General features: G+C 31.6%; 6 protein-coding genes across 10 annotated transcripts; 3 read left to right on the top strand and 3 right to left on the bottom strand.

The window, feature by feature from the left end:
* On the bottom strand, positions 1-14,331 carry Rfx (regulatory transcription factor Rfx). Of its 3 annotated transcripts, XM_070642046.1 has the most exons (9): positions 14,146-14,331; positions 11,262-11,458; positions 9,960-10,176; positions 9,818-9,862; positions 3,073-3,341; positions 2,632-2,802; positions 2,257-2,293; positions 1,853-2,190; positions 1-1,494 (listed from the first exon to the last, which is right to left on the bottom strand). In XM_070642046.1, exons 2-9 carry the CDS (start codon positions 11,427-11,429, stop codon positions 394-396), a joined length of 2,346 nt encoding a protein of 781 aa, XP_070498147.1. In that variant the 5' UTR covers positions 11,430-11,458; positions 14,146-14,331; the 3' UTR covers positions 1-393. The 3 variants fall into 3 exon arrangements, with proteins under 3 accessions (XP_070498147.1, XP_070498148.1, XP_070498149.1); XM_070642047.1 differs by lacking the exon at positions 9,818-9,862 and having other exon boundaries at positions 9,951-10,176; XM_070642048.1 differs by lacking the exons at positions 9,818-9,862; positions 9,960-10,176; positions 11,262-11,458; positions 14,146-14,331 and adding an exon at positions 3,907-4,375.
* Positions 14,332-14,458: 127 nt separating this feature from the next.
* On the bottom strand, positions 14,459-16,634 carry GPHR (golgi pH regulator). Its single transcript, XM_070642051.1, has 5 exons — positions 16,327-16,634; positions 15,853-16,255; positions 15,520-15,795; positions 15,093-15,460; positions 14,459-14,821 (listed from the first exon to the last, which is right to left on the bottom strand). Exons 1-5 carry the CDS (start codon positions 16,366-16,368, stop codon positions 14,525-14,527), a joined length of 1,386 nt encoding a protein of 461 aa, XP_070498152.1. The 5' UTR covers positions 16,369-16,634; the 3' UTR covers positions 14,459-14,524.
* A 406-nt stretch (positions 16,635-17,040) lies between these two features.
* twr (signal peptidase complex catalytic subunit SEC11 homolog C twr) lies at positions 17,041-18,362 on the top strand. The gene is made up of 3 exons (XM_070642101.1): positions 17,041-17,230; positions 17,321-17,580; positions 17,642-18,362. The coding sequence occupies exons 1-3, from the start codon at positions 17,162-17,164 to the stop codon at positions 17,868-17,870; spliced, it is 558 nt and encodes a 185-aa protein (XP_070498202.1). The 5' UTR covers positions 17,041-17,161; the 3' UTR covers positions 17,871-18,362.
* LOC139091861 (transcription elongation factor, mitochondrial) lies at positions 18,295-21,273 on the bottom strand. Of its 3 annotated transcripts, none has more exons than XM_070642098.1 (3): positions 21,261-21,273; positions 20,071-20,135; positions 18,295-20,004 (listed from the first exon to the last, which is right to left on the bottom strand). In XM_070642098.1, exons 2-3 carry the CDS (start codon positions 20,103-20,105, stop codon positions 18,864-18,866), a joined length of 1,176 nt encoding a protein of 391 aa, XP_070498199.1. In that variant the 5' UTR covers positions 20,106-20,135; positions 21,261-21,273; the 3' UTR covers positions 18,295-18,863. The 3 variants fall into 3 exon arrangements, with proteins under 3 accessions (XP_070498199.1, XP_070498198.1, XP_070498200.1); XM_070642099.1 differs by lacking the exon at positions 21,261-21,273 and having other exon boundaries at positions 19,031-19,158; positions 19,229-20,004; positions 20,071-20,544; XM_070642097.1 differs by lacking the exon at positions 21,261-21,273 and having other exon boundaries at positions 20,071-20,542.
* On the top strand, positions 20,243-20,756 carry Dpm3 (Dolichyl-phosphate mannosyltransferase subunit 3). The gene is made up of 2 exons (XM_070642102.1): positions 20,243-20,500; positions 20,560-20,756. The coding sequence occupies exons 1-2, from the start codon at positions 20,351-20,353 to the stop codon at positions 20,686-20,688; spliced, it is 279 nt and encodes a 92-aa protein (XP_070498203.1). The 5' UTR covers positions 20,243-20,350; the 3' UTR covers positions 20,689-20,756.
* On the top strand, positions 20,885-24,264 carry GILT1 (Gamma-interferon-inducible lysosomal thiol reductase 1). Its single transcript, XM_070642100.1, has 3 exons — positions 20,885-21,045; positions 23,361-23,852; positions 23,914-24,264. The coding sequence occupies exons 1-3, from the start codon at positions 20,989-20,991 to the stop codon at positions 24,088-24,090; spliced, it is 726 nt and encodes a 241-aa protein (XP_070498201.1). The 5' UTR covers positions 20,885-20,988; the 3' UTR covers positions 24,091-24,264.
* Positions 24,265-25,124: the final 860 nt, after the last annotated feature.

Here is a 25,124-nt window from a genome sequence, read left to right on the forward strand (position 1 = left end):
TTAGGTTCAACAAAACTATTGAAAATCACCACAATTTCCAAACCTTCCAAAATTAAATTCCATCGCTCCAAATTTGAGCTACACCAGGCACATCGATAATGTTACAGTGTGGAATGAAGAAAAATATTCAAATCATTTACACGACTTAACTTACTAAGTTCTAAACACTTTTTTTCACATTTTTACTTTCTTTCCCAAAAAATGGTTTCCAATTATTTGATGAACATAATTAAATTCTTTATCCTCACAATGCAACACATAAAAAATTACACATTTAATTTCGTTGCATTTAAACCTTTTCCTTATTCATCATATTTTTACTTTTGGGAGCTATGAGACGTCAACATTGACGTGAAGCAATGAAAATTATAAATTGCACAGTTACAAATTAATTTAATGACGTCCACTTTTACATGATTCCACTTTAACATTAGTAAATTCATCACTATGATATATGGAAATACCATCAGATACATTTGACATGTTTCCTGATGTGATATGCAAGCCATGCTCACCAAACATAACAGCAATTGGTTGTGTATTGGTCTCTTCGGCTATCTTTCTCTCCAAAATATAAAACATATATTCATCATACAGTAATCTTATCAAATGAAATGATCCAAAGGAAGCAGCTGAACGTAATGTTAGATCCCGAATGACCATTGAGCTGTAGAACGACCATTTGAGCAAAAATTGTCTTGCTGCTTTTACGTATGACACTTTACCGCGATAATCTTCAAGTGCTTGATCAACGACATGCCTCAACCATGTTGCCCACTGCTCCAAACTATTTTGTTGCTGTAGCGCTGCCTTAAATTCACTTTCAAGTCGTTGAACAGTGGTCGAGTCACACTGACACACCCAAGATGCCTGCTCTTGAACATTATGAAAATCGACACGATTAAGATCGTTGAGCATTTGTGTAATTTGTGTTGTATTATGGAGTACGGCTCGTGCTGCTTGAGCTAAATGATTAAGACTCGTGTATCGTCTCAATGTCTGACTAAAAGCGGATACAGCTTTCAACTTAATCTGAATGATATCTTCAGGACATCCCATCATGGCTGATGTTAACCAATTTTCCAAATTTTTAGCAAAATTTCGAATCGATTGTGTTAATGTTGATGGAATTGGACGTAAAACATCCGGAATCAAGACATCAACCATATTTTGATAAAATTGTAGATCAACTTGCTTCATAAAATTCTGAATTGGTTCAGATTGACACAAATTGAAGAGTTTCATCTTACTTAAATACTTTTCCTCTTCACATTCGTCTAGATTATTATTATCTTGTGCACGCCAGAATTCACGCCAAAGTGACTCAATTGTATTGAATTCCAAATTCAAAACAGCATCAAGAAAAGCTTCCAAATGCTCACGATAAATAGCTTTTAATGTATCAACATCATCCAATGTTGCCTCATCAGTCATTGAATGTGGGAGATCAATTGGTGGAAATGCTGGAATCACGTGACTTCCATCGCCGAGAAACTGTGTTGGATTGAGAGAAATATGGATGAGAATTTGGTAAAGAAAATTGCAGCAGGAACTTGGTTTGTGCTTTTGTTAATGTTACTTAATGTCTTTAGATCCTTAATGCTTCATCTAAAGCATTGTACCGACGGCATATCTGTGTACTGAAGTAAAAGATGTCAAAATTGCATAAATCGGTTAACCCGGGAAGCTATTGTGACTCTGACTAGGTGTCGGATTCGGTATCTATTCCAGAGTCACGGCGGCCTGATGACGATCGATTAACCGACTTGAGCTATTCCGGATAACCTTCACTATACCCAAAACTTCACTAAGCACAAACCCAACCACCAACAATCCCCAAAACATCACTCACCTGTGCACAAGTCTCAAACGGTTCCGGATTAGGCTTAAACTTCTTTCTACCACTGCTACTTGGTGTAGTCTGACTACTTGAACTATTACCATATTGACTGGAATTTGACGACGGTTTTTCATCAACCGTTGTACTTAATAAGCTCGATCCAGGCTTTATTCTAATACCATAATAATGATATTTGGAATTACCTCTCGTTCCAAGACGACGCGTTCTTAATCCAGTAAATACGGAACGTATTAATTTACCAAATGATGCAGCATTAACAGCATCTAATTTTTGTTCATTACAATGTCTCATGTAATGGTTGTAGAGTGTCGAACGTGGAAGGGATACACCTGAATAAAATTGGAAAAAAATTATCAAAAATCCAGAATTTAAATTAATTAAATTTAATTACTTACCTTCGGCAGTTTCATAGTTCTCAACCAGCCATGCAACCTGAACGACACAAAAAAATTCAAAAATTAACAAAAAGTTCAAAAAAAAAAAATTAAAACTTTTTTTGCGGCAAAATCAAAAAGCCAAGATCATTCTTCCATAAAATGTAATAGCAAACTAAACATAAAAATCAATTTCTCGAATGTGAGATGCTTAACACAAAAAAAAATCATAGCAGGAAACAGAAAGAAGAAACAAAATGGTTTCGTTTAACGTAACCAAGCTCTATACACAAAAAAAAGTATATATTTCTCCCCACTTTTGTGTAACAATAAAGATACGATGTGATGAGATGGATGTTGATGAAAAGGAAGAGAAAAAAAAAAAATTGGAATTACCGTTGCTGGGGAAACGCGTGTTGCATGTGTTAAATTTGGGGTGGAATCATCTATATTATTTTGTTTATGATTTTCACTGTGCTGTTGTTGCTGTTGTGATGAGTTTGCCGATGTCCCTGATGTTGATGATGAGCTCGAAGTACCCTGTTGTCCTTGAATAAATGCCACATCCTAGATAATAGAAAAATAAGGTATTTATTGAAACGTAATTTGCTTGATTAGTTCCACGAAGTGACTATTTTATTATTTTTGATGGAGGATTAATTTGTAGCTTTAAGCGCATTTTCTAGAGCATTTATATAAAAAGCTTTGGAAATGAGGATGTTATGGATTTGTTTTAACAAGCATAAAGTGCTTCATTTTTTTTTGAAAAATAAATAAAAGCTTTTTTATGAACAACAGAATGATTTCGTCGAATTAATTAAGGATACAGTTACTTACTGCTGATAATGTTTGCGGAGATCCACGAGATGTTGTTACACCAAGGATGGTGTCCTCGACTGGAACAATATAAGATGAACTATTGTTTCCGCTTCCATTTGATGAGTTACTGGTAAAGTTGCTTGCTGTTGCAGCATAATACTGCTGTCCAGGCGTGTAATCTCCAACTGCATACACGGGATAAGTCATTTGAGATGAATCCTGACCAGAAGTTGTGGCATATAATTCTGAATCGACATATTGTACATATGATCCATCTTGTGCTGACACTGAGGAAAAAGAAGAAATAGAAATTTGATATTAAAGCTTCGTTTTGTTTTATGTCAATTGTCACACTTGCAATCATTCTGCTAGATTTGTTACATAATAAAGGATTACCGATGAGCTTTGTAATTTAAGACTTTTGTAATCTTTGCATTTTAAAGCTTTTTCAGGAGCATTTTGGTTTGATTAAGTAACCATTTTAATCTGAGTCACTTAAATTTACTATTGAGAATTAACGGTCATTTCAAATTCAAAATGAATACTTTTTTTTCTTAAGTTCAATTTTGAACTTCAAATAGTAAACATCGATTTTTCTCTCAAATTTAATAATTGTAAAATCATTAATTAACTAAGTTACACGTAAGTATTAACTTAATATCTATTTATAAGCCTCTTATCCGCCTATTGATATGTTATTCGCTAGGAAATCATTCCAAACGATTGATTTATCAATAGAATTGATTAAATTACACGACATACTTTGACTTAAATAAAAAGATGTAACATCTAGCAGTATAATTGCATCCAAAAATAGTTAATAAGATTAAATATGATCACTTTAAAATATACCTCCACAATTATAAGGTAAATTAGAGTTATGATTATGATGATGTCGACGATACATCATACTATATTTAATTTAATGTAATTTCAATGTTAATTTTGTAAGATGTTCCTTTGAATCCGTAGAATATTATTAAGTAAGACGTAAAGAACAAAAATCCAGTTTTAAAATTCCAAGAAAAATGTTTGATATTCCTCAAATCACTTAAGTGCTTCCGTATAACAAGATTGAATTTCTCAACATTTAATTAGTCATTCAAACTATAAACTTGTCTCGTTCAATAGCAGTTCAATCCTCTTTCCTGCTTAATTGTTTCAAGTTATTTCACAATAAATCCTCCCGTTTATATTTTTAATAAGTTTTTAAAAAAAAAAATCAATGCACAATTATACTATGTGCAATTTTTATTCATCAATCTAAAAGGTAAGAAGCAGCACAAAATCACGAGATATTCACGAGAGAGTAATGCAAAACCTTAGCAACGCGGCAACGCCGAGATTTCAACTGAATTCGATACCAGAAAAAAATTTCTAAAACGTGAAACTTTTTTTTTTTCCTCCCTGTTCTTTTTCGCAATATTTTTTTTTTTTCGTCGGGGGCGAGATGAGATGAGAAGAGAAAAAACACTCGAGCAATATAACATGAAATTATATTATCAACTTCCCTCCCTTACTAGCTACCTTATTTTATTCCATTTCTTTTTTTTTCTTTTTTTTTTTTTTTTGAGTATATGCTTTACTTTCAAATCTTGTTTTCCTTTTTCTGCATACTTTTTTTTTTATTTCCCTTACAAATCTTATCTCTTATTCTCTCTCTTCTTGCTCTTCTACACACGCATATACACACACACACACAATTTTTTTCTTTTTACTTCTTCCAATGTTATAGAATTACAACAGGTAATGTTGGTGTGAGATTGCCAAATAATATATATATTTCTCGTTTGTATTTTAGTCAGCGACAACAACAATGGGTCATAATAATATTGCATAGGAAAATCCTTAAACTGCTTGGATGGATGTTCAGGAAAAATGATATGTATCATGTCAATGAAATTAAATCTATCATCATAGTATCAGGAAATGGAAAATATGAGAGGATTTTTCTTGTTTTTTTTTTTTTTGTGCCTGTCTATTACAAATATTACGAGTAAGTGAAAGTGATATCATGTGACAGAAACCATACACTGTAATTTTATACACATATACAATGCTACAGCATCCTAGGATGCTGATTGGTTAGTTCAAAATAGGCGTTTCTAGGGGAGAAAAATTGTGTTTTATTTTTTTCATTTTCTATACGAAGGCATCTATAAAAATTGCGGAACTGTGAATTTGAAAAGCAGAAATAAATTGATAAACTTTTAGACATGTCAAAAGAAATTAATAATAATCAAAGGAATTGCTGGAATTTTTTATTCCTAAAAAGACTGTATTTTAAAAATATAAAAAAATTGTTTGCTGATGAAAAAAAGTATTTCTGTGGTCGTTGCAATGTTACTTGGCTGTACTTGCTACATTGGTCGTAATTATGTAACATTGTAGAACAACTTTTATGTAGTTTTGCAAGGCGTACAATTATTCAAAGGACTTAAACAGCAGTAAAATTAAATATACAGCTAAATGCATTGTTTTAGGTTTTTAATATCAAGAACAATGGCCTACTGTAGTTTGGCGCGAAATTATATCACATACAGTATTTTAGATGCGTTGTTGATAACCGACCAACATAGCCTTAAATCACTGTTACTGGGTTCATCTACCAATGTTCTATTAGTCTACTGATTTTGGAAATTTCCAAAATCCAATGAACTAAACCTAATAATAATAATGAGATTGGGTTCCAGGTGCTGCATAGTAAGAATTGGCTGGCAAAATGGCACTTCGGTTCTGATCAACGATAGAGTATCTATTGCAGAAATACACTAAACCTAACTTATCATCAAAACCTATTTTGAATAATCGCATGCTTTTGGCATAGGTCTTGAACTCAGGGAATAATCGTTTAAAAAAAGCATTTTAAGACCATTTTCCCTCTGAACCATAATTTATTAACAACAATTCTTCAACAAAGTTGTCAACTTCTTTCCTCCTTTTAAGCGCTACGTAATTTCTGAACGTTCTTTTATGTGGTAGAAAGTACATTTTGAAGAACTAATAGAGATGGCGTATAGCAGTAGAATTAATTAAGATGTGTCGCATGTTCAAAGAGCTTATGATTCATTCCCGACCGTTACACATCAAATTATTTTGCACACGGCGATCAATGGGATAGTTTAATTGAAACCAATGTTGTTAATAAGGTCATCTGTGTTTATGGTTTTATATGGTCAATCATTAACCTATTTACTGTATACATTTAATTTAACATTATAAACACATATTACCTTGTTAACAGCACTAACTAAAACAAATTAGCGTTTATCTGATAACTTCCTAATAACTGCTAAGTGGACAGCATTTCTACATGTAAGGATCGGAAATCCCAGGAAATTCTTTTATTCCTGGTATCTCATTATATTTATTCTATTTTCTTTAAAGACATAAAATTACGCAGTTACTTTAAAAATTGAAGAAAATTGTCTTAAATAATTAGCAATGCTTCCGAAATCATTCGCAGAAGCGTAATCAGGATGGGAGCAAATTTAGACATTTTTATGAAAACGCAACGGTTTTGGAAGATACAAAATGGAATGAAAATAACTATTTTTTAAATCAATTTTTTCAGTCTTGAGTTCGAAGTCAACTCAAAGTTGCAAATTAGCAAGTGAACGATAAAGGCGACTCATGTGGGAGGTCATGGACTACAACTGATCTGTACGACCAGCGAAGTAAGTAAGTTAGTAAGAATTCAAAATCGACTCGAATTTTGCATGAAATCGAATCAACTTGTGTCGATATTTTGATCCAAAATCCGAATCAACTTCGAGCTCTGAGAAAAAGAAAGAGAGATGCATTTCCCGAGGCGCTAAGTAGCCTTGTTACACCACTGTTCAACAATTCCCTAAATTCCCATTACCACCTCAGAATTCAAAGTATCAAAAATCATCAAACAGCTTAAAAATCAAAACAGTTTTTTCTTTATGGACGTGTTTTCTCATTAAAACTTTAAAATTAAAGATCAAATCAAATTTTTTTCTCGGAGGATATTTTTGTTTTGAAGTTCAAATTAATTTAAAAATGTGAAAGTATCAATATCATGAGAGAGATTTTACGGCAGAATACACCATAAAAAAAAGAACATTTCCTCATTTTTGTCGCAATTTGATATATTTTTGTACGTTATCTGAGCGTACCTGTTGACACGTGTATCACAATAATAATGGAAAAAAAAAACTCATAAAAAGTAATTTGTAAGTAAGCATGTCCCGTTGTATGGAATCAAATCAAAATAAAGCAAGAAGCAAGGCGAAAAATGTTTAAATTATAATTTGATGAAATAAAATTGGAAGTACAACAAAAAAGAGGAAGGGTGAAGACATTATTTTGATTCCTCCCTTAACAAATTGGAGGGATTAAAGTTTCATTTACAAATATATATACATTTCCATCCCTAAGTAGCATTTTCCACCTGTATTAATATAGTCCTTTTACAAAATCAGCTATTGCAAAGGAACTGACACAGGGAATAAAAAGGAAAATAAGACGAGATAATCACATTTAATTAAATGCATGCTGTATGAAATTACAATTACGATTTCTCATGTTTTACGCTACAGTGATAATCAATATGTTACTACTTTATATAAAACTCAAATGTTAGAGGTAGCAAAATCATCAAGCCTAATTAGGATGTTTATTCCAAAATCAATGCAGCGTTTGCACTCTGAGTTGTAACAAAAAGAAGAGAAGAGATAAATTGTTGTTTACTTTCATTAAATCGATATTGAGTCATATATGAATGATGTCCATCGGAGAATTGGAATTTTTAAAAAAGGATTAGAATGGATTATTGTCGAAAATTGTTCAATTTTGTGATAATTGAATGGATTTTGGAGTATTTTGCAGTAATAGTTGACTGGATTATCATTTAGTGATTTAGTTATTCCGAGCAGGCAAGGAGTATGCTCATGACTCGTGCGACACAAAACGATAAAGCAACCGTCACGATGCCGTCAGGGCAACATTGAATCTTACCGATAATTCGGCAACTTAGCGGCAGAACTCGATGCCGACTCTGATTTTATATGGAAAAGTCTCGCAAACAAGTTGAGCTCGAATACTCGATTAGTAAGAACACGTCCATTCAGGTGACTATTCTCATTATCAGTCCATAAATCACACTCGATCTGTACATCCATCGAAACAACTAAGTAAGTACCCTCAATGTCTGCCCTCCCTCTTTCCTACAAACTAGACATCACCCCTACATTACTCCGTATTTTTCTCATCATATCTGTCTGTACACTTCAGGTAGATATGTATGTTCGTATATTATGCGTGAGTGACTTGAAAAACAAAATTGTTCAACTTTATTAAATTAGCTTGGTTACTCTCTCTAGAAGATTCTGAATAAAAATTATTTTTCGTGAAAATTATGTTATTGAATATTTATTGGAACTAATGCCAAATATAGATAGAGTAATCGCATTATATGGTTGAGTGAGTAATGAATTGATATATGATGTGGCATTGAATTGGTTGAAAATTCTGAGGAATTTTTTGAAATTAAATTTGAAAATTAAACTTTTAAAAATTCTTTTGAAAATTTTAAAAATCTTCTTAGAAATTGAAAGTTTTGATCAATTTAAAGTCTCTTAAATTAATGAAATTTGAAATCATAAACTTGATAACATTTCAAGATTGTTTAAGGTTATTAATAAAATATTGAAGTTTTAAAATCATTGAATTAGATTAAAATATAAGTTTGTATTGAGAGTTACTGAATATTCAAACATTTTTTCGGAGAAAATTTTAATTTAAATTCGTTTTAAAATATTGAGATTCAAAGTTTAAAAAAACAAAATTTAAAAATTTCTTAAATTTTTTAAGTTCGAGAACTCTTTTTAAGAATTTTTGAAAATTTTAAAACATTTTAAATTTATTTTTAAATTGAGAATTAGAATTCTTATCTAAATTAAAATTTTAAAAGTTGTTAAAACGTTGAAATTTTGAAATTAAAATATTTAATTTTACCAGAAAATTTTAAAATTTGAAATTCTTAAAAAAAAAACTAATTAAAACTTCGGTTTAAATACTTAAACTCTCAAAATTAGAAATTCTTTAAATTTTTGAAACTTTAAAATTTGTAATAACTCATATTAAAAAATGGTAAAATTTCAAAATTTTTTGAAAATTCGTGTTTCTGAAGTTTCAAAGTTCTTTAAAATCTTTAAAATTTTAGAGAATTTTGAAAGTTTTTATAAGTTTTTAAAACTTTAAAAGTCAAAAGTTTAAGAATTGAATCAAATTAAAAATATTAAATAATAATGTCAAATTAGACATTAAATTATATTTCATTTAGATGCGCTTCCATAAACTACTCAACCCCACGCCAAACAACAAATCAATACACCTTAAAATTAAAATCTTTTTAAGAAATTTTATCTCAATAAATCTACAAAAAATCCCCTTCAAATATATATTTTTTCAATCGCTCAATTCAACCTCAATTGAATCTAATCATGTAGGAAATAAACATCATAAAAACAGATCATAATGACATCAAAAAGATATTCAGTTCTATGAAAAGGCACAAACATTTGGTATGTTTTCCCAAATATTGCACTGTTGAAGTCTTAGAATTGACGACAGAAAGGAGATCTTCATCAATAAATAACAAAAATATGCTGCTTTTTGACAAAAAATTACATAATAAAAGGTTTCCAACAAATAAATAAATAAATCCATTAAAATAAAACCAAGAAAGGTTAAATTGAGAATTAGATCAAAAAATGACAGAAGAAGCCATACTCACCAACAGTTGTAAGGGGAGCATATTGAAGTTTTTGAACTTGTTCCGCTTTATTTTGTTAATTTTCGTTAGTAAGCATTAAAGATAGACAAGGCAAAAATGTTAGTTTAATTAATCTAAATTCTCAAATACTCACAAATTTTACCCGAAAATGTTATAAACTGTTGACCATTAGGCGATCCTTGTGCTTGAACAACAGCAACTTGTGCAGTCACTTGTTGTCCATTCGTTTGACTATTTGGTGATGATGTAATCGGTTCGGCTACTATTATTTGTGAATCACTTGAATCTGATGATTCTAAAGGCACAACATCAATAACACTAACGCTTCCCGATGGTGCCGTTTGAAGGATTATCTTCTTCTGTAAGAATTAACATTTAATTAGGACATTTTATGATGAGTTTTTGGATGAGGGATTTATGATCTCAGTGAGCTTGGATGAGTTGAAACTTGGAAATTATGAGGATTTTGATATTGAGCTATAGTGTCAGTTTCAGGTGACATGTATGGAAGTTTATGGATAACAATTGATCTGTAAAATTAGCGAAGTAAGTAACTGAGGAGCCTGAATAGTAAAAATTAGGTTAAACTATCCTGGATTCAGCATTTGAAGCCGGATTTTGATCAATTAACTGATTAGTGCTATTGAATGTAGACATAGGTATGTGTTGAAGCTCTCAGTCATTCTAATAAGCAATCCCGAGGGACAAATGGCACATAATGTCGATGGCATTCTTAAAGTCATGACATTCTCGGGATTTGTCGCTCGGGATCAACTAAGGAGTGGGTTTAATCCCACTAAAATCTGAAGGTTTAGGTCTGAGTGTAGTCGATTAGCGAACTTAATTCGTTAATTTATCATTAACCGAGAAACACCCTAGCACAGTGTTGGATTATAATTTGTCTGAATATCAAGCTATAGGATTTTAGTCCTTAAGTAGAAAACTTTTCTTCCTTCTTTCTCATAACTTTTTCTTAAAGGGAGTATCGACAGATATGTTTGGAATATTCTTGAATAGGAGTTTTTTTTTTGGGGTTAAATCGGTGCTTCTCGAACTTTTCAAAGACTTTGACCAAAAACCATCATTTAAACGTAAATTAAGTGTCTTTCTTTATTTTTTCCAACACACGTGAAGACTGGCTTTAAACTTTTGATATTTCACAGATCATAGATTAAGAAACACTGCTTTATAGTAGGAATTTGTAAAATACTTCCTAGAAAATGGCGGGAAATAGGTCAGACTAAACGAAGATTGAATCTTAAGATTTGTTTTGGTACAATAAATTAATAGGAACTCTAAAAGACCTTCCGCTGTATCTAATCTTAGAATTCTAATTATCATGAAATTATCCATTTATTCCAAAGCTCACTATGATCCTTCGCATTATCCAAACATACAATAAACAAGAGTTCAAGGAACTCAATTCAATTAAATTGCAACTTACCTGACTCAAATTGACATGATGCAGGGCAACGGGTGTAATTTGTGTACGCTGTATTTCCGTCGAATTATTGCCAATATTTGATGAATTATTTCCGTCTGTATCATCGTCATTCTTAACTTGAGTAACAGTTATGAAATTATTTCTGGTAGTAGCCAATCTTGTGGCCATTATTGCTTTCCTTCGTACTTAAAATCCTTCTGTAAATATCCAAAAAAGTAGAAATTTTAAAATCGTGACTTCCTCACAATCCCTTAGCGACTAACTTTTAATGAAACTCAATTTTCACTAAGAACTTTCTGTTCCTTTTTGTCGAAAACTATGGCAAAAAATGTTTATTGATCAAACAACAAATTATTATATTCTTTTTTGTGCTTTATATAAAAAAATACGGAACTGACTACGTTCATCAAGCGAATGATGATATGAAACTAAAAATAAAGCATATTATGGACTAGGCGATTCATGGAAAAGAACTATGAAAATTGTACATAACATGCTATATAGTCAAATGTGATCCTTTATGGCAATGCACCCAACGCAGGTGTTGTATTGTCATACAGACAGTAGTAAAACAAAAAAAAGTATGGTAAAAAAAATAATAAACAACTGTCGTGGAACTATGGATATATCTGTCAGTTCAAGCCGTTCATTTGGTAACGAAATTCAGACAGTCTTTAATAAAATACGGCAATAATAAGGAAGGGAGCTGAACATTTTTGTTAGTAAACAATTACATATATACACAATATTCCATTCAGAAATCATTGAATCGTATCATAGTAACTGCATTATGCATTTTTTTCCTTTTTTTTTTGGAGAAGTTTAACATAGGTCGTGTAAGAAAAAGCTTTGAAATTTAATAAGCATCTAGCAACGGCACAGGCAACAGACGTGCTCCCGTGGTAAATGATCTGAAGAATTTTTTTATCTCTCTCTTTCCGTAATATTTTCCTACGTATCATAGGTAATATACAGGTTAGCATGATTTCTTGAAAATGATGTGTGATGTAATGTCGTGGACATTGTTCGAATCCTTGATCATATTGACAACATTCTATATAATTCTAGATTGAGTGATCGGTTTCTTGAGGGAATCGAACCCACATCCTCCTAAAATAGTGGAACAAGTTTCCGGTCTGTTGCATAACCACTCGGCCATAGGCGCTCTAATCTCGCACTGGCAGATTCTCCTATATATGGTTCGATAATCCGAAATCTCGTATCTATCCCCTTCTTACCGACTTGCTGCAGCTTGAATTTGTCAAAGAACTTATGAAAGGAAGCTGTCGATAAAGACAGCATTGAACTTGGTATTGGGAATTGATAAGCCAGCAATAGAGTTAGTTTTAGGGCGACATCTTTCACAATTGATCTGTTCGGCCAACGAAATAAGCATGTCCACTTTCCCTCACTAAACTCATATCCTTAATAATTCATCTACTCCGTAAAATGCGCCTTTGAGTCACAACCCTCGCATTATCCTTTACTTTACTTTACTTTGTTCTTCTCGGATTGATGATTTCGCAGATGTTTGTGAATGAAAGCAGCATAGCATACTGAGCTATGTATATCATTTAGTTCCAATTAAAATTTCTTACTCTCGTTTTCAATTCAGAAGCTGACAGATCTCGAGACAGACTTAGAAACATGATTTTCGAGAAGGTCGTTGCTAATCTCATGATGAGCTTTTTAAGCATTGTCTTGGATATGAAGACATAGTAACAGAATTATCTTGAAGTATTGTCTGTCTGATATACTTTAATAAGAATTTAGATAATTTCTATAGAATTTGATGTAAATATAACGAATATTAAGACAAAGTAGTCTAAAAGTAAATTACTGTTAACCACAGAAGATGTAGCCATATGGCAAATTTCACAAGGACTTTTGAATTTAATGACCCGTAAGAATTTAAATGCCGAAGAATTTTTTTTGTAGATCAAGATAATTTTAAATTTGTTAAAGAAGGTTGTTGTTGGGGTGTTTATTGACCTTATGAAGTTAAGAATTATGTCTTAATACAGCGGTGGGCAACCTCTGTGTCGTGGCACATTAGTGTGCCGCTAAAAGTTGCTGGGAATGATATGAACCGTATGAAATGTAAGGTTTCGGTAGAGGTTTATCATCAAGATGTACTGTGAAGATAAAGGTTGTCCACCACTGTCTTGGTTGAGGAAGACTTTTGTAAGTACAATGACTAATTAAGCAGGTCCTGAATTTCCATAATCAATTAGTTTTCAAAACTTTTCCAAACTTAATGCGCCTTTTAAAACCTTACAAATCCTCTTAAAACTGTTATACTGACTTATGAATAAACAGAATTTGTAAGGTTTCATTCAAAAATTTAAACATTTTTATGGTTTCAAATAATATTTTAAACTTTCAAAATACGTTACGTATTAATTTGATTTGTGACTTATTATGTATTAATAAAAATCATCAGTCGAGCATTACACTACAATACAAAATTCAACTCTTAACTTCCCCTTCCACTACATAGAACTTATCATCCCTACTTTTAATGGTTTCACTTGGAAATTATTGTCTACATAATCGAAAAAATTCTTAATAAAAATTTATTTTTAATTATTTCGTACGAAAATTCAATTCCATTTAAACAACAGTTCACTTGAGCATAATTCACTGATATCAGTATAGACTACATAAATGACACTAATCGATTCATTGTGCAATATAAAGTTTTTTTTATAACTTTTCAGACTTCACCAACAATCATCAAGCCTAGTTTCCGACACATTAGGAATGAGTTAATCGATAAAACTTAACAAAACAGAACATTAATAAGTCATAAGGAACATTGCGAATCTTAAATCAGCAATTATTCAATAAATTTATTTAGAATCAAAAAAAAATTTTTCAATACCTTTAAAATTATTAACTTTTTGCAAGATTTCATTAGTTTTGTTAATTAATTTAATTCATTAACACTTAAAAAAGAAGCACAACTTAATTATTACATAGATATAGATGTTAAAATGCACAATTAAAAGTAGCCGATTAAAATTCACGATTTTTTTCTTTTATTTTTGTTTTGTTTTATTTGGTTGCTATGGTTTCGACAGTCGATAATCATAAGGAAAAGTGCTTCGACATGATATATATATCATGAATATATCACAGACTATATAACCGGTAATGACTATACTAAAAAAAAATTATTTATTGTTTATTAACAATTCAATAATAAAAAGTTTATTAATTAAACTAACAGAAACAGAAGTGGATTAATATATATCATACAGTTAATTTGAATGATCATAAGTTGTTGTTGGTGAATTTTCAGTCATTACTAAAGGTTTTCGAATTATGAAGAGGAGAAAACTAGACGATAAAGCAGATAGGAGGAAGATGACATCGAACCATCGATGAAAGAAATTAAATTGAAGACCTGATAGCACTTGTGAGATAATCACACGATATTCTTGTGGCATATTCATCCTTAATAATAATACAGAACTACAGAAATACATTCCCATTAGCTGAGCTAGAATTAATACGATAACGTTTGATGATCGACTCGATGATATTGTGTAGAAGAACTGGAAATAAAAATTATTGTAAAAATATGCTCCTTAATCGTTAAATATTCAAGTTTGATTGAATTCATTAAAGAATTTGAAGTTTGATAACAGAATTTTGAGATTTGAAAAATAACCGACAAATTAAATTCAAATTTTGAACTTTAGAATAAGTTCAAAATTTTTTGACAGTTATTTTTCAAATTCTGAAAATTCGTTATTCTTCACTATTCAAATCTTTGTGCTAGTAATGCACTTCCTCAGTAAAATCAACCAAAAACACAAAACATACCTTTGTTAATGTAATTAATAAACCACGAATTGATGTAACAACAATACATCCAACCAGGAAGAATGAGATATGTTGTGACCAAAACGCAATATCAAATTCAAAGCCGAGCCAATGGACAGCAATCTCAATACCTCTTGTGACTACATCCTTCTTACCGACACGATCGAATATGATATTTATGATGCACATAAAAATTTTGTAGACGCAATAGAAGCTGAAGAACAGTCCGAGAAAATTAAAATACTTTCCTTGCCAGGTCGACGACCATTTTTGTCGTTCCTGCATATTTTTCATGTCATTTAATTCTAAAAAGAGCTGACGTGAGAGCTCCTCTAATCCACCAATTTCAAGGCGTAACTGCCCGATATCTAAAAAGTACATAAATTAATTAAATATTGAATTTAAAGGCATTATTGGCTATGCATACTTTCCGATCCGCTTGACTTATTAGCAACAGATGTCAAAAGACCCCAAAATGAATTTTTTGTCGTATTTGGATTCTTTTGTCGATTTTTCTTTTCAAGTGCAATTCGCTTCTTCTTTGCTAAAATCATGTCAATTGTCTGAAACAGCCTTCGTTCAGTATTAATGACGTCATTTTGTGTCACTGGATGAATGAAGTAGTTCATGTTTGTGAATGGAAAATTGATAGCACCAAAGCCTGACAATATGGCCATTACTGTCACTCCTATAACGCCGATTCCTGCAAAATTTAATGTAAAGTCATTGCTGTTATGTAAAATGTCTATAATCAACTTACTGGATATTCCTTGTTCTATGGAAAACATGGATATATTGACACTAAGAACTGGAAACTTATCGCCAAGTCTCCAGAAGCAATAAAGGAATCCCAGCCATAAAATGATTGTAAATGCTGTCGAATAGCGTTGAAAAAGCCTTAAATTACTAATCAGTGAATGAGCGATGTAGTATGGAATAACAGCAACAACCATAATCAATATGGATACAAGTGACATTCTCCAATAGAATAATCTCGATGACTGTTGGAGTATATCCATAATTTCGAAGATAATTAACTCAAATAAGGTGAGACTGAGTGCAAATGTGAATGAAAAAATGAGCTGTACAGATATTTTCTTGACTTCATAGTTCTTGAATAGTTGTTTAACGAAGAAGATCAATCCTCCGATGAAGAAAATCACCTAAAAAATGATATAGTTTAATTAAAGAGATTTTAATGTCTGGATTTTGCCGGAATATCATTAAATATTACCTGTGAAACCAAAATAATGGCTGTATCTTCTAAAAACGTCATTGGTGTTATCACAGCAATAAAAATGGATCAAATAAATCGTTAATTATAGTAAAAAGTTGGCAAAATTCACTTTTTCATAATTTTTGATGGAATTTGTTGTATTTATTTTTATTCCTACTTAATCCTTCGCATTTAATTCAATTGATTGCTATGTCTACTATTTAAAAACTTGTCTTATTTGTTTATAAAATATCTGTTAACTTAATTAAAGTTTTTCATTATTATTGTTTTTAATTTGTGTGCACTGACTTCGTACTATTGAGACTTTATCGATTTCGTGAGTTGTCGGTATTTTTTTGAGGTGTGGTTGTGTCACTTTATGAATGATATCACACGATTTAATTAGATTCACTGATTTGTATTGTAATTAATTAATCTTTGAAGCATTTTTGTGCGCTAAAAATGCTTTCTTTGATGGAAATGATATAACGGTCATTTGGAATTCAAGCAATTGCTTTCGGTTACTTTTTCATGGATTTTTGCAAGTTTCGATGCAGAGTTGGTCATTTAGTCCTGATTAAGCTGTACTTGATTCAATCTCTTTGTATTACAATAAAATTCAGCTTAAACTTAATTAATTCTACAATGTTTTTCACAGCTGGATGTTTATCTCATTCATAAGTATCAGGGAGCTTCCCATACATTAATTAATTTATAGTTTCCCGACGACCACCTCTGTCTTGCCGGATACGTGTCTCAAAAAAACGTCATATTTAGAAGAAAACATTTGGAAGTTTGAAAAATCATTAAATAAACTAGAATTAGGCTAATCCTGTAAATTAATTAAATCAAAATGAGTTTACTGAAATCGTTGGGAATGGAGAGTCTCTTAAGCGACGTCCAAAGGATGGATAAAAGACAAGTAAATTAAGAAAAGATTTTAACTAACTTTTTTCATAATAATCGCCGCATCATCAGTTTAATAATAACAATACCTTATGATTTTTTTCAGTTCTTTTATCAAGTCCTTAGCTTTGGCATGATTGTATCATCAGCATTGATGATATGGAAGGGATTAATGGTTGTTACTGGAAGTGAATCTCCAATTGTTGTCGTTCTGAGTGGATCAATGGAACCAGCTTTTCATCGAGGCGATTTACTATTTTTGACTAATTATCCAGAAGAGCCAGTACGTGTTGGAGAAATTGTAGTTTTTAAGGTAGAAGGACGAGACATTCCTATTGTCCACAGAGTAATTAAATTGCACGAGAAGTAAGTAGATCCTGGATATTTTATTATCATTTCTGGATGCTTAATGTACAATATTTTTTAGGTCTGATGGAACTGTAAAATTCTTAACAAAAGGTGATAACAACTCTGTAGACGATAGGGGACTTTATGCCCCAGGACAATTATGGCTTACGAAAAAGGACATTGTTGGAAGAGCTCGCGGATTTCTTCCTTACGTTGGAATGATTACTATACTTATGAATGAATATCCTAATTTCAAATATCTTATTCTATCAATACTGGCGATTTATGTGCTTTTGCATCGAGAATAAGACTTAAAATTTTTTTTGTTTTTCCTGAAAAATATTTTTTCTATCTTCTAACATTTCATTTACACAAGATCTAATTGATCAAACAGCGCGAAAAAGGAAGAAAAGTGCACATTGATGTTTGTTGAGGATCTGAAACGGCTAAACTTTGAAAATTGCTTACAAAACCGTACAAATTATTTTGAAAACCATACAAATCCTCACAAGTTCTCAATTCAATGACTTAAAACATTTGTACGGTTCTGAAACATTTTTCAAAAATTGACCGTTATGATCTTTAATTTAAATTTCAATCTAATAAAGTCTCTTGTTCATTTTTGTATTTAAGCATGATGTCTGAAATGAATTTTTTTTCTTATTATTATTAAGTGTCGGTCACAGAGCTCAAAACTTCCAGACCAATAAACAAAAACAAAAAAACAGCCGGTGAACATTTGTAAACTTTGTTTAATGATTTTGTGAGAATTGAAATAGAGCATTTTTAATACAATGTCATTTTATGTCTGAATTTTTAGTTCCTTTTCCAGATAGGAATGACTTGATTGATTTCATGTATTCATCCTTTGATGTCTTAGGGATGGATGGGACAGTTGGAAGTTTAAAATCATCAAATTGCATGCCATTTAAATGCATTGAAAGTTCCAGGTCGACTTTCTCGATGCCCAGTGGATGAGTTGACGCGCATTCCTTGATGTCACCCTCTGGCTGCTCTGAATGCTTCTTAATTAAGGTCTCAAGCTCCTTTGTCAATTTATTATCGATCAAATTTCGATACTTTTTCTTCTCTTTAAGAATGTCCTTCTCTAGTTTATCCAGTTCCTTAACAAGCTCTAATCTCTGCTTCTCTAAATTTCCTAATCGCTTTTCCTCATCCTGCAATGATTCTTTCAATTTTTGTGCATCTAAACACTCAGCAGAGTCGATTTTTGAACTTTCCATTTTAATTTATTTTTACAAAATGATTTTTTCAAAGCTTACTTAATAAATTTAACTTAATTAAGACTTAACTACTCTAGAATTTAATCTCTCTAAAGATCCAGGACATCTTTCGATGCATAATTTAAGGAAAGTAAGGCCAACAAGCATTGAACTGCCGAGGTATTCTTGATGGATCCGGCTTGAATTCTTCCAAAATTCTCGATATTCTTCAGGAATATTGATGGAAGCAAATGTTGGATCAAATCTGTTATGGACTGAATAATTGTATGTAATAATCTCATTGATAACATTGGCTGCTGAAACTCGTTCATTTCCGATCAAAATTTTATAAAATCTTGATGGAAGGAAGTTCCTTAAAAAGTACACAGAATCAATGTACGGAATTTCTTGTCCATCAGATAAGTCAAAAGTCAGTTCCTTACATTCATCACCTGCAAACATTTTATTCACAGAACGTCTTGATGCCATCAAAATGCTGAGCATGGATACTAATTGTGTCTTCTGGATGTTTACATTGACTTGTAATGCACTGCCTGGCTGTTTTGCTTGGACAGCAACAGGTAAGGACTCGATTGTATAAACATCAGCATCAGGTATACGGTCTTTAAATTTGACTAGCAATTCTATTAAGTCAGTTACACGCAAGTTCTTCTCTTGCTTTGCAAATTCGTAGCAGTTCCAGCCGTCAACAAAAAATTTTGGTTCCTCAAGTTCCTCATTGGCTTGTCGATCATAGTAGAATTTTGTCCATGCAAAGTAATTCAAGTCAATGTGGAAAGAAACGACTGTATTAACTTTATTCCTTATAACTTCCAGTAAAGCTGGTGTCAAAAATTGCTGTCGTTTTGTGGATTCAGGCTGTGTTTTGAGCAATGTATTGTCGACATTATTTACTGTATTCTCTTCTGGTTTTGAGTTAATTATACTATTACAAAATTTCTCTAAAATCTTAATTCCAAATCCGTCAACTTCCAGTAGATCCTCAATGGACTCAAAATGTCCTTTTGTTTCTCGTCTTTTTAAGATCCTCTGGATCCTTTGATGTGAAATTTGATAGTTTTTAAGCTCAAGAATTGATGATGTGTTGACTGCTTTAAGGATTCTACTCGTTTGATCATTATCGTAGCTGGTTTTAAAGCCTAAATCATTATTTGCAGGTTGAGCATGCGACGAAAGGAGTCGACTGTGTGGAAATATCCTGGAAAGTACAGGATGGCAAGGTATTACTTTAATGAATTGTGATGTTTAGGACAATAATACATACCTTAATCTATTAAATATCCTTAACGATGCAAGCATATTAAAGAAATCTTAATTAAAATCTACAAACTTTTTTGTAAATATTTACAGTGGTTCTTATTTTGAATAATTTTAGCTTTAACTGATTTTTGAATTTCAAATAATTATTCAAAGTAAGGACCCCCAATAATCCATGTCAATGATGTGTCCAGTCACTTCCCACAGACATCAGTTTGTTTACAAAAAGTAATATTTTTCGTCATCAACGAATTTCATTAATTTAACTAAGTTTTAAGCATTTAATAATGACAAAATTAAACGAATGGGTTTTTGGACTGTCAGTATTCTTTGGAATTTATATGGCCTTAGTGACAAGACGATTTAAACATGAGATAATTGACGAGAACATGTTCTACATCCAAATTCTACCAATAATCTTAGTAGCTTTACTTGGAGTAAGTAGTCATGACTTAAAGTGTTCTAGACAGTTAACTATATTATTTATTCTCTATAGATCTATGCAGTTACAACAGTGCTATACAGAACACTGACGTTTAATGACTGTAAAGAGGCTGCTGATGAACTTCAGAAGGAGATTGTGGAAGCAAAGAAGGACCTGGCTAAGAAAGGAATGAAGTTTTAATTAAATTTAAATTTAATTTTGTTATCAAAGACTAATTAATAAAATTTATAAGAAATATTTAAAGAAAATCCAAAAAGTCCGCACGTCACTGGCCAAAGCTTCTTCAAGTCTTCTTTTGACTTTTTCTTTCGTTCTGCCTGTGTGTCATGCTTAATAGTTTTTTTGAAAACTATACTCTCACAGAGAGAAATAACAACTTTATTTCAGTTCTCAGTTAGCAAGCGAGTCGAAGTGTAGTTTGAGATCTGCTGAATATTTGTTAAATAATTTTAATTAAGTTGATACCCAGAAATCAGCACAATGATTGCAAAAGCATTAATTCTATTGTGTATTTTATCAGTTTCATATGCACAAAAGGTAAAAAAGCTATAATTAAATTGCGTGAAATGTCATTTAAAAAGTTGAGTTTAACATCCAGTCACAAGGTGTGGTAAAAAGTGCAACAATTTCTGCAATCTGATCACGAATGGTCACAAAGCATTACGCATAGCTTAATTAACTTGCCCCAAAATATCGATTAAAGCTTGAAAAAAGCAAATTTTATTAATAAAAACAATTTGTGACACGAATACTTTTAGTTGTATATTTCCTATGCTGCATACATATCCACAACAATTTTTTCGACCCTCTCAAAAACCTGTTTTTATTGTAACATCTTTACACGCGGTCTTCTGTATAGTATGAAGCAATAAAAACAAAAAAAAAAGCGAATAAGTAATGACAATAACAAATGATGAATTATGCCGATTCATAATGTTAAATTGCCGTGTTGATGCGTCAATGGCTTTGTAATAAAATTATCCTTGGTAAGCATCTTGTAAATTGTCATTTTTATTGACTGCTGCTGTATACTTAGAGGTATTTCTTACGTAACTGTTACAAATGAAATTGAGCATTTAAATGTGAAAAATGCAGCATTCTGTTGCTTTAGAAACAAGATTCCATGACTTGAAAATCAAAAGACTGCATGGAATGTTGCAATGAGCCTCAATAAGCATTAGCATTTCAAAATTTAAATAATTGAATAAAATTGGGTTTCAACGACTTTTTGATTTTCAAATACTTCTCCAAGTTCAATTTAGTTCAATCCATTTGAATTTTAGAAAGTCGTTAAATTTCAAAATTGAGAAAAACCGTTAAATATTGCAATTTCTTTTGTTGTGTCAATTATTAAGCTAATTGCATCTTAGACATGCAAATTAAAATCTATAAACTACTAAAAAAATTATAAATAAAACACTTCAAAATGTGATAATTTCAACAAATCATCAAAAAACCATTCACTGAACACATTATTTAATTGCATTCATTCCACATAGTACATATGTCTATAAATTAAAGGTGTCACCTCTGAGTTGTCATTTTTATAAAATTACACAATCCACTGATCAACTTAATAAGAGTCAGCAGTTCAAAAACCCGAAATTACCTAATTTTAAAATCACTTAAAAATTAAAAATATTTTTATTAGTATTTAAAATGCGAATGTATTATTGCTCTATTGAACTTAATTGACCATAGCATCTGTCTAAAGCTACGATAAAAAAAAGTATTTAGCTGCATGAATCTGTTTTCTTTTCTGGAATGTCATCATTGCTACATTGTTATTAAATATATTATTCATAAACTGTCGATAAGAATACACCACAATTATAGTTTTAAGCTGGCTTTTGTTTATGAATTTATTAAAAACAAAATGTGATAAATGTTTTAGCAAACGTTAAAAGGGAAAATTTAGACATTCCTGACTCATTATATTTTTGTAAAAATTTCTAATGAAGTTTTACGTGATAATTAAGTTAATACATACCTGTTAATACCTTGAGACTTCAAAACAAAGATGTTTTGCTTAAAAATTTGTTATTAAGAGTCGAAAGTGTTTTGTAGACTCGGAAAACAGTTGGTGATTCATACTGTATTTTGTTGATTTGTTTGACCGGCATTTCAAATGTTGCAAACCTCAAATTTCTTCCTAATTGCTTTAAATTACAAATTGAAGAGACATGATTTCTTTACTATCTCTTAAACATGAAATGCATTGGAGGAGAAACAACCTGTGTTGCAGTTGTGAGCAACCTGTTGTCGCGCCAGCAACTAGTGTGTCGCCAACAATTTTTAACCCTTTTAAAAAAAATGTCATGTATTTAATGTGCGATTTAAGCAGGCTTACCATCAAGGTGTAAATTTCCGCTACGTCACCTTGTCAACAGCAATACGTAAAGTTGTCTAGACGACACCGTGATGCCTAATTTGAGTCCCGAATTGTAGCACTCCTGGTTTAGTTTAGTAATAGTACTCAATACCAAACACACACCACCTATTCCTAATCATACCGTGTGTAAAAGACCTTAAAGTATTTTGCTCGGGTAATCAGTAGATTCGTCACACATCAACAACTGCAAATCAAGAAGAAAACTCTTCACATTAACTTGAAAAATCTAAAAATTCCAGTGAAAAACACGAAATTAAATTGTCATTAAACATTCGCGACAAGCTTTCGACACAATCTACATGAAAAACACTACATAATGCATAAAACACTTAATGCTGCGATGTTTCTCACGTTTACATGACATTTAATGTTTTAATTATCAACAAAACTTTATTAATTACGTTAAATGACTAAAAAATTTGTAAACAATCCAAAAATATATTTTTTCAATTCCCAACAGACTCCCGTCTATGTCTATTATGAGAGTTTATGCCCCGATAGTCAAGCATTTGTGACAAAGCAACTGTATCCAACAATGAAGGATTTAAAGGACTACGTGGATTTACATTTGATTCCATTTGGTAAAAGTTCATACCGAACACAAGGATCAGACACATTATTCGACTGCCATCATGGTGAAATTGAATGTTACGGGAATAAAATTCATGCGTGTGCTATAAGTCACATTCAAGTTGATTCTTTCCAAATGGAACACACAAGGGAATCACTTATTGTTGATTATATCACATGCTTAATGGGTGGTGGTTTTAAAGACGAGGCTTATGCTGATTTTGCTAAAGATTGTGCAACGAGAACTCAGGTTAAGAAATTCGATTCCATTGAGAATTGTGCAAATAGCACCGAAGGATCAGATTTGTTGAAGGAAATGGGAGAAAAGACAAATAAATTTGAGCAGCCATTGAAATCAGTTCCAACAATCACAATTCGTGAGGTAAATAAGCCTTAATCAAATAATCATAGCCATAAACTTACTAAATTCCATTTCTTTACAGTCATTCGACCTCCAAGTCCAACAAGACTCCCTCAATGACTTTGCAAGAACCGTCTGCATCCATTTACCAAAACCAACTCCAAGTGTATGTCGTACGTATAACGGAGCAACAAGTATCTCATCCTTCACTGCACTTTTAACCGTACTTATTGCAGCTGCACTTCATATGATGAAGTAAAGCCACCAAATTATAATTAGATAACAGTATTCAAAATGCTTTTAGAATCTCTTTTTTGTAATATTCACATTCCATAAGATTAAAAAGTAATAAAAGTGATTGTTGACATGCACAGAATCTTAAATCAAATCAAAACAACTTAAATAATAAAAGATACATAGATTTAAGCCTGAATTAACTTGAGTATTTGAATAGAATTTTGAAATGTTTTCAGATTTGGCACTATGGAAGTAGGTTGATGATTTTGGATATCTTACTACAACTAGTCTAATTGTGAGACTGTCACGAAAATTGGTGGTGTATTCAAACTCTCAGGTGCGAAGCCTTTCATCTTCCTGGTGGTTTTTCAGAAGTACTGACTCTAAATAGACTCAAATATTCTTAACAAATCCAAATTGACTCGGAGCTCTGTTTATAAGTTTAGTAATTGAATTTTAATCAGGTGAAGCATTGTGTCATGATCCATAACAATCCTCAGTAGCTCATTAGGTAAGAGCATTTGACATGTAATTAAGAGGGTTTGTGTTCGAGTCTAACTTAGACTATGTTGTGGAGTTCTGTTTTCTTTAGAGCAGTGTTGTCCTAGCTTTTTTGAGCCACGAAACACTTTGGATGTAGAATTATTTTTGCGGGACACCATTTCCAAGCAAATCTATTTTACAGCTCATTAAAGTAAATATGTTCAAAACTTTGTTGAATTAGAATGCATTCCTTACCAATTCTTAACGGGACATCAATGTATCGTAGCATTGGTTTGCCACGGCTCACAGTTTGGACATCATCCCTCTAGAATCTTATTATTTGTAGAAAGATTTCGAACAATAAAGAAACCCTCTAAAGATTCTATAGACAGGGTGATTGAATTTTGAAGAATTCATGAAGAATATGTAGACTAAGAAATTCTTGTTGCGTCTATAATAAGGGCCCAATATCAATCACAAGAATTCACACCACAAGAATAAATTTGAAATAATTCTTAAAATTACTCATTGATGCACACGAACAAAAAATTGAATAAGCCAAGAAAAAAACCG

This window comes from Chironomus tepperi, unplaced genomic scaffold (genome assembly GCF_022539635.2).
Source record: "Chironomus tepperi strain 1889 unplaced genomic scaffold, CSIRO-AGI_Ctep_v1 contig_262, whole genome shotgun sequence".
Taxonomy (NCBI): Eukaryota; Metazoa; Arthropoda; class Insecta; order Diptera; family Chironomidae; genus Chironomus; species Chironomus tepperi.

What these genes read in the sequence shown, in the direction of transcription:
- Rfx (XM_070642046.1), bottom strand. Translation starts at nt 11,429, where the DNA reads ATGGCCACAAGATTGGCTACTACCAGAAATAATTTCATAACTGTTACT. An exon ending in CTCCGCAAACATTATCAGCA is followed by an intron (nt 2,803 to 3,072) that starts GTAAGTAACTGT and finishes TCTATTATCTAG; the next exon opens with GATGTGGCATTTATTCAAGG. An exon ending in GAACTATGAAACTGCCGAAG is followed by an intron (nt 2,191 to 2,256) that starts GTAAGTAATTAA and finishes AATTTTATTCAG; the next exon opens with GTGTATCCCTTCCACGTTCG.
- GPHR (XM_070642051.1), bottom strand. Translation starts at nt 16,368, where the DNA reads ATGACGTTTTTAGAAGATACAGCCATTATTTTGGTTTCACAG. An exon ending in CCATTATTTTGGTTTCACAG is followed by an intron (nt 16,256 to 16,326) that starts GTAATATTTAAT and finishes ATCATTTTTTAG; the next exon opens with GTGATTTTCTTCATCGGAGG. An exon ending in TATTAATTACATTAACAAAG is followed by an intron (nt 14,822 to 15,092) that starts GTATGTTTTGTG and finishes TTTTATTTCCAG; the next exon opens with TTCTTCTACACAATATCATC.
- twr (XM_070642101.1), top strand. Translation starts at nt 17,162, where the DNA reads ATGAGTTTACTGAAATCGTTGGGAATGGAGAGTCTCTTAAGCGACGTC. An exon ending in AAAGGATGGATAAAAGACAA is followed by an intron (nt 17,231 to 17,320) that starts GTAAATTAAGAA and finishes GATTTTTTTCAG; the next exon opens with TTCTTTTATCAAGTCCTTAG. An exon ending in GTAATTAAATTGCACGAGAA is followed by an intron (nt 17,581 to 17,641) that starts GTAAGTAGATCC and finishes AATATTTTTTAG; the next exon opens with GTCTGATGGAACTGTAAAAT.
- LOC139091861 (XM_070642098.1), bottom strand. Translation starts at nt 20,105, where the DNA reads ATGCTTGCATCGTTAAGGATATTTAATAGATTAAG. An exon ending in AGGATATTTAATAGATTAAG is followed by an intron (nt 20,005 to 20,070) that starts GTATGTATTATT and finishes TGTACTTTCCAG; the next exon opens with GATATTTCCACACAGTCGAC.
- Dpm3 (XM_070642102.1), top strand. Translation starts at nt 20,351, where the DNA reads ATGACAAAATTAAACGAATGGGTTTTTGGACTGTCAGTATTCTTTGGA. An exon ending in TCTTAGTAGCTTTACTTGGA is followed by an intron (nt 20,501 to 20,559) that starts GTAAGTAGTCAT and finishes TATTCTCTATAG; the next exon opens with ATCTATGCAGTTACAACAGT.
- GILT1 (XM_070642100.1), top strand. Translation starts at nt 20,989, where the DNA reads ATGATTGCAAAAGCATTAATTCTATTGTGTATTTTATCAGTTTCATAT. An exon ending in CAGTTTCATATGCACAAAAG is followed by an intron (nt 21,046 to 23,360) that starts GTAAAAAAGCTA and finishes AATTCCCAACAG; the next exon opens with ACTCCCGTCTATGTCTATTA. An exon ending in CAACAATCACAATTCGTGAG is followed by an intron (nt 23,853 to 23,913) that starts GTAAATAAGCCT and finishes ATTTCTTTACAG; the next exon opens with TCATTCGACCTCCAAGTCCA.